An 8,029-nucleotide genomic window follows, 5' to 3' on the forward strand; every position below is an offset into this window, starting at 1 on the left:
TACCTCGAGATACTGAGCTTTAAAGGTAAAATATATCGAAATATATTACTAACTTTTCATTGATTTGATATTTTTAAATAATTATAAATTCAAAAAAAATCAATATTAATAATGATTCTAGTAAGATTTTTTACAGAGAAAAACAATAGTGATGATAAAAATTCAATATCTCTATCCATTTTCTAGACATCGATTATTGACAATTAAAAATACCGATATATTTATAAGATGACGAGTTGTAACTAGAAAAAACTAGATTCCATAGTTATATTCCAACTTTAATAAAAGGATATAACTTTTGGTTTTAATGAAATAATGTAAAAGCCAACTGGCAAGAGTTTTATTTGGTGAAGCTGCCCCTTCCACATTTCTTTTTCTTTAAGAGCACAACAAAAGTGAGTTTATTAGAGCTATGCTTCCCACCATAAATATTGCCAGTTGGCTTTAGCTGATGAAAAGATGCAGCTTTTGCGCAATTATGCCGGTAAATAACGTAGATATTGTCCCTGGTAGAAATGATTCTCCCAGATTTTCCCCGGATTTCTCATGATTTCTCTGATTTTTACTCCGATTTTCTACGTAATTAAGACTTTCGGAGATATTTATCGAGTAATTCCAGACTGATTCTATAATATTCCGCATTTTTCCTGGAATTTTCGCATTAAAACAAACACAAAAATCGGAAAATCAATAAAAACTAGAAAATAAGAGTTTACCTACGAAAAATGAAAAAGAAATTTTGTCGAAAAAATCTGGAAAATTAAGCTAAATTAAGGACTTAAAGTTCTCAATTGCGTAGAAAATCCGGAAAAGAGTATTTTTTACTGTAAGTGTGTTTGGCTATAATTAAGACTAAGTAAAAGATCTAGCGGCTAAGTGAAAAATCCAGGTGAGGAAAAGATGTAGCTAAAGAAAAGAACGTAGCGGGTAAAATAATGTAGATATTGTATGTTTAGCTATAATTAAGGCTAAATAAAAGATATAGCAAAGGTCAAGATATAGCTGAGAAAAGATCTATCGGCTATTAGCAAAACATTTTTCTTTATCCAAGTTGGAATATGACTATGGAATCTAGTTTTTTCTAGTTACTGGATAAGTCCAAGCTTCAACATTCTTATTCATTGAGCTAACATATTCTTTGGTATGTTTATTACGTATAGTTATATATGATTCTGGAATTTCACCATCTGCTGTTGTTGAAAACACTGCAGCAACTTCATTGACACGCTGGAAATTATAACGTCTCCGGTCAAGTCCTTTTTTGAGAAAAAAACGTAATTTCAACTCTGGTTCAATACTATTATTTTCTGTTGTCATTGTGTCTAATTCATCTTTCATCATTTGAAATGATTGAGCATTGAATACATTATGTTGGCGCATTATATCATCAATAGCTGCAAAACCTTTTCTATTTAAACTTCTACGGGTACTCAATTGATAGTCAACTGCTTCATTAGAATTAACGATAAAAAGTTGTCCATTTCTTGGAATATCATAATTAGACGTATTTATCTGATAGTAAATTTGACCTTGGATTTTAAAACAAAATAGACTAAATTAGCATTGAGTGACGCATCTGAAAATGACCAGCTGTTAAACAGGCGGATATTATCACAGAAATATTTCGACAATGGATGTGTACCGGTAAATAATTCTTTTAATACTAGTGAGAGCTCAGGCAAAGGATCTAACTTAACTTTAACATGGCTACAACAATCCTTGAATGATTTGCCTTCATGCAAAACTTTTTCTGATTTAAAATGTTTTGTTTTACAATGTACACATCGAACCGAGATAATGTATTACTGATTCATCTAGGCTATTATCCAGCTGTGCTGATAAAAGAACTGGCGTTGATAAATCACATCTATTTTGATGAGGGGCTCTAACCATCTGCACCTGATTGTTTTAAAATATAGCAATATCAGTTATCGTAGGCAGTCTAGTTAAATCAATTTCAGTTACTTTATCGACTTCAGAAAATGTAGAATGATCGCTTTTGAGATTGAATTGTTGCTTCCTTGATTCAAGTCTTGGCTGCATACTTTTATTTATGCCAATTTCAGTTGTACATACAGAACTATCTACTTTGATTTTCAACTCCTGCTTTCTTTTTCTTTGATGAGGGAAACGTGAATATTCTGTAACATCTGCTTGACGATTATGATTATCAATAAAATTAAATTCTTGGCTATCCTGTTTAATTTCCAATTGTTGTTTTCTTTTTTTTCGAAGAGGATTCTGTATGTCAATAAAACATTGAGTGTTTTTTTCCATTGTATATTATCTAATCTGTAAATATATAAATTATCTAATATCTGTAAATAAATTAAGAATCTGTATCAGGCTCTAAAATACTATAATTTGCTAATCCAATAACTTTCTTTCATATCTTTTATCTTAGGTCTGAATCTTTATCCACTCTTATTCTTTGCTCTTGGTCTGGATTTATCTTTTTTCTATTTGTCTGATTATCTTAGAATCTGTGAATAAGGATAGGAAAAGTGAAAATGTAAAAAGCTTTTTATTGAAGCCAATTGAATGAACACAATGTTTATAATGTAATTATAATTGAATAAACAATGAATTCAATTTTCTTCTACACCTGGACAAATAGGTGTTTAATTTTCGTTTTTTGATATTACAGGTGGAAAATCCAAATCAAATTGATGTTGTTTATCATTAAAATTGAGCAATTGATTACCAGATGATGATGGTTAATGATGATGTTCCTGACTGGCATTTGTTGCCAATAGTGCTGATGCATTATCTAAACAAAAAAAAACTTTATTTAATAAAAATTAATTAATTCTTAAAAAAAATACAAATCGATATAGTGTACCTGGGTCAACATGCAATTGTGCAGCTGCCTGTACTGGCACTGCTGCTGCATGAACCTGAACAACGTTGGCAGGATCAGCAATTGACGACGTTGTGCAATGACTTGCATCTGTGGTGCAACATTTGGTATAGGTGGAACTTGTTTACCGGCTGCAATCTTTGGAACAATATGGAATCCATTTCTCAGTTGAGCTGAATCCATCATTTGCTCGTCAACGATTTGTATATTTGACATTTCAGTAACTTGAAGAATCAATGTATCGTAATTATTACGACGAAGCTCTCCAAGTATTGACACATGAGTACCAGCTGGAATCATCTGTACTGAAGAAACAGCAACATCTACGCACACGTGATACATTCCATCAGTAATAGCACCACTTGCACTTGTGAAATTGCTAATTATTTGACGTTGAATAGGATGTCTGATAAATGCAGTTATCTGGAGCTGACCAAGCATGGTTCCAGCATCAGAAAGCTCAACACTTGGTGCCATTGGTAATGCTGCATCTCGTGCAGCTGAAATAGGACCAAGGATTTTAACAGTTGTTGACTGTTGAATAGATAATTCAATTGGCATCAAATTTTGTGATAAATCAACATATTGTGGATAAGCAACTACTCGTGGACGACTGATTCTGAGTACCTGAACAGAAAAAAAATTCAATTGAAATAAGTAATTATCAAATATTCAATTCAAGTGAAAAAAAAAATCAATAAAATATTACGTACTTGACGAAAAATTCGGTTTTTCGAATTCCGCAACACGCTGATCCCAGAAGAGAACTCGTATTTCACGACCTTGCATATTGCTCAAGATGACACGCAAAACATGAACTATGGGTTGTGGTGCATTGACACGTCTTCGATGTGGATCATCACGAACCACAGTGCCTATGACGACTCTGCATTATTAAATTACAATTACAAATAAAAAATTATAGATCAACAATATAAAATATAATAATGATTGTAATTGCAATAATTAACAATAAATTATCCCAACTGTTTCAGGCACAAAACGATAAAAAAACCGAACCGTATAAGTGAACACGCAGTAAGAACATTCTGGTTTCTATCTAGAAAAAAAAATCTTACCGCAAAAATAACACGAGGCAATCTATTCATTAATTATTTCAAATTAATTTACGTCGATAAAACCATCCTACAGGTAGAATATTGAAATGCTAATTTTTTTTGCATGTAACAACATAATAATTTATAATTTATGATATAATAGTTATATTCAATAAAGATTTTTTTTTAACCCATTACTTCCGGATTGCAAAGCACAAAAAAAATAGTATACAAAGAAAATGAGCATAAATTAAAGAAAAAATTTATTAAATATTATTTTCATTGATTATAGTTAAAGAATAAATATATTTCAACTTACATCGTGTTGTCTCGACCTTGAAAATTGTCTATCTCTTCGTTGGACGTGTATTCATCTTCCATTATAGTTGACAATAAAATTAATATTCAGATAATAAAAAATAATTTAAACAAATAATATTATTCCTAATTATTTTCTTTAATGATAAATAAATAAGATTTTTATTTAAATGTATTTAATTTTATAATATTTTAAAATATGTTCAAGTTTTTCTTTTTGCTTTATGGCTTGAGATTCACAAATGATGAATACATGGTGAAAGCCGACGCGATAATGGCTGTTGGTTGCCGGCTAGATGCTTGGCTTGGGTAACGCGTTAAGTTCCGTTTACATGCAACGCCCGTGTTCGTAAACTCGTCGTTGCTCATCGTGGTTTTACGAACACATACTGACGTTGCGGCTGTGAAAGTTATTTGTATCTATTTCACCAAATCCAACCAACAACCAATGAGAATCTAGTAAATTCAAAAATGAAGATCTGAGTTTGGAAAGTGAAGCGCCAAGTTTAAATTTGGATGCGCACGCAGAATGCGACGCCATGACACGACTGTTTTTTTTTTTTTTAGGATCATTGTTATCAGCTGGTAATGATGCTATGTTATTTAAATTATAATAATTTATTGATGGTACTTGAGATGATGTGTCATTATTAATTTTTTAAATTGTTGGATAATTTAATTTACAAAAAAATTGACTTCAAAATATTATTATTATTATTATCACGAATTAAAACTGAATTTGTTTTTTTCATACGTAAAGAACAAGTTGATTTATCAAAATAATTGTAATTATTATTTGAATGATATTAAAAACTTGATGATTTTTCAAAATTTCTTCTAAATTGTTGATGTAATAGTCTAAATTATATTTTATTTATTTTAAATTTATATGATTTTATGAAAATTATTTTAAGAAAATTAACAAGTAAATTTATTTAATATAACCTGAAAATGTCTAGGTGTTTAAATAAGACTGGCACAACAAATTTATATTTATATTAATATTAATCAAGTATTATTGTAATTTTATTTAAATAATTTGGTGACCCTATTTGCACACATGCTCGCACACACACATACTATTCATACAATTATTTTACAACCTGGTTTACGTGTTGCTCTGGATGATGATGTTGGCAGGAATGGTGATGTTGTCCGGGTTGATCAGGCCCAATGATGACAGATTATATTGATTATTTTATTCCCAAACCAATTAACAAATATACCAGATGATTCCAAATACTGTGTTGATGTTGTTGATATTGAACAAAATATTGGCGGTGAATTTTCACCGAATGGACGCCGTCCTGAATGCCAATATTGTTGTTCAAACTAATTTTCACTTGGACAACTTGAAATGTAAGTGTTGTTTTGTTGTTGTTGTTGCAATAATTTAATGTGTACAATAACCCTCAGGTTAATTGTAAAATTGTACGTACAATATATTTTTAATTTTATTCAACCACGTTGAATTTTATTTTATTTAATTTATAAATTTAATTTGGCTTGTGATTGATTGTTACTATCCGGCACGCCGGTAGTTACCCAAGTGACGGTAGCATGAAAAAAAATAGCACCGTCCCTTTAGACAAGTCTCTCCGTCGCCATGTTGCTCTCCTCTCTCCTTCACATACAAACATTCACACATTTACACGCATACATCAGTCACCGATGTCACATAATACCACCAATATACATGTTATTATCTGTGACTATGTTACACGCTACATTGATTTTTTTTATTGTCAAAAAACATTGTTGAAAATAAATCATCAATTGTTTTCGTTTTAATTAATTGATGTCTTTTATTATTCATCAAGAATTTATTAGATTCATTTATTAAAAATATTTCATTGAAGTTGTTATTATTATTGACTATTTTATTCATTGTTTTATATTTTTTATTTGAGCAAACTAACTTACGTTTTCTATCAAAATAATATGTCACGGGTCATGATTATTTGATGAAGATTAAACATTTTGAATTGAACATTTCAATATCAGATGTTAATGATTCTTCAGAATCGTCAACACGTTACAGTGCTTAGGTTGATATTGCTGATGATAATAGACGATGTATTGGTAATGATGCTGGTGATGTACGTTTTTTTCTAAAACCTATGCATTTTTTAAATTTGAATGATAATCATTATGTAATATTGCTTTGTATTTAAATATGATGAAAAATAAATTTACCAATTGAACTTTTTTATGTGGTACTTGTTGAATGGCTCAATCCGACAAACGACCTTTCTCAAGTGCTCTATTTGCACAATACTAAATTATTCATATCACCACTTTGATAATCAAATACTTTTGTTATGATAAATCTTATTGATTGATAATTTAATCATCTTTCAAGATAATATAATATATAATAAGTTAACTATATTCCATAAAAATATAATGATGTTATAGTATTTGAATTTAAAAGTTGTAATATTTGATTAACATATTTCAATTTTATTTTATCATAACGAAAAAAGAAACGCAGTTTTTTTAATAAAAGGAGCGTCAAGTATTCGAGATCAGCACTAATTGTGGTTTTACTAATTTTATAGTTGTCTTAATTTTTCAAATACAAAAAGATATAATACCAAAATAAGTCAAGAAGGAAATATCTTTGACGCATATAATCAAGTCTCAGCTGTTGACAAAATTTTATACTTGACCCCACCCGGTTCTTTCCAAATAAAATTTCAAGCCTGCACACGTATAAACAACAGCGTTAATTGTATTTTACACTGTTCAAGAATTTGATCCAGGCTTAGGACTGGCAGCTAAAAAATTTTTCAACTTGCTGGCATGTATTTTTATATATATCTAGTTATACTTTTTTTTTTTGTCAACGAAGGATTCAATTCGAATGCAAATAAAACGAGTGCTGTACATATATATTTTACAAAGTAGAAAGTGATATCCACTGGCAAGTTTCCAGATATTACTAGAAAAACTAGTTGTTTTTAGTTATACGGATCAGCCTAGACAATAGTTCAAGATTTTATTATACAACTATTAAAATAATGTTAAAAAGTTGTTACTGCCCTGGTGGAAATTCTTGTCGATACTTCTTCGATTTTATCTGATATTGTGCCGTTTTGCTTTAAAATTTTTTCGTTTTTCTTCGATATTACTCCGATCTTTCTGCGTTACTCTATATTTTTCCGATTTACTCCGCTGTTCTTTGATTTTCTTCGCATACTGCTGAAGTAGAATTTCGAAGAAAATCAAAGTTAAGCGAAAATTTATTCACTCTGAGTATCTTCGACGTTTTCCGTTTGTCTCTAATTTTTGTTCGCGTTTTCTTCAACCTTAACAGATTTTCTCCGAATTCCTCTGATTTTGTACATGCATTTTATTTGTTACAAAAAAACTCTCTATTTAGAAAGACTGAATTTCAGTAGGTCTGTATGGGTGTGATAGTCTTGAAATTTTATTTGGGAAGAACCAGGCGGGTTAAGTATAAAATTTTGTTAACAGCTGAGACTTGATTATATGCGTCAAAGATATTTCCTTCTTGACTTATTTTGGTATCATATCTTTTTGTATTCGAAAAAATTAAGACAACTATAAAATTAGTAAAACCACAACTAGTGCTGATTTCAAATCCTTTTTGTAAAAAAAAATACGTTTCTTTTTTTGTTATGGTATCACATTTTTTTGTGAAGTTTTTCAATCATAAACGGTGAAAAAAAAAATAATGTAAAAAAAAATTTTTCCTGTTTGTTAATTAAAATTCCTTGTTACGTTTGGGATCATTTTTAGTTCGTTCTAAAAAGAAAATACAAGCATT

The 8,029-nt window shown here is 29.9% G+C and overlaps 1 protein-coding gene across 2 annotated transcripts; it reads right to left on the reverse strand.

The window, feature by feature from the left end:
• Positions 1 to 860: 860 nt before the first annotated feature.
• LOC122849079 lies at positions 861 to 6,050 on the reverse strand. Of its 2 annotated transcripts, XM_044147643.1 has the most exons (4): positions 4,238 to 4,384; positions 3,574 to 3,746; positions 2,843 to 3,487; positions 861 to 2,770 (listed from the first exon to the last, which is right to left on the reverse strand). In XM_044147643.1, exons 3-4 carry the CDS (start codon positions 3,419 to 3,421, stop codon positions 2,642 to 2,644), a joined length of 708 nt encoding a protein of 235 aa, XP_044003578.1. In that variant the 5' UTR covers positions 3,422 to 3,487; positions 3,574 to 3,746; positions 4,238 to 4,384; the 3' UTR covers positions 861 to 2,641. The 2 variants fall into 2 exon arrangements, with proteins under 2 accessions (XP_044003578.1, XP_044003577.1); XM_044147642.1 differs by having other exon boundaries at positions 3,574 to 6,050.
• Positions 6,051 to 8,029: the final 1,979 nt, after the last annotated feature.

This window comes from Aphidius gifuensis, linkage group LG2 (genome assembly GCF_014905175.1).
Source record: "Aphidius gifuensis isolate YNYX2018 linkage group LG2, ASM1490517v1, whole genome shotgun sequence".
NCBI classification, from domain to species: Eukaryota; Metazoa; Arthropoda; class Insecta; order Hymenoptera; family Braconidae; genus Aphidius; species Aphidius gifuensis.

Excerpts from the sequence above, each read along its gene's own strand:
- LOC122849079 (XM_044147642.1), bottom strand. The coding sequence starts at position 3,421 with ATGCCAATTGAATTATCTATTCAACAGTCAACAACTGTTAAAATCCTT. Across the intron at positions 2,771-2,842 it reads ACAATTGCATGTTGACCCAG|ATAATGCATCAGCACTATTG; the intron begins GTACACTATATC and ends TTTTTTGTTTAG.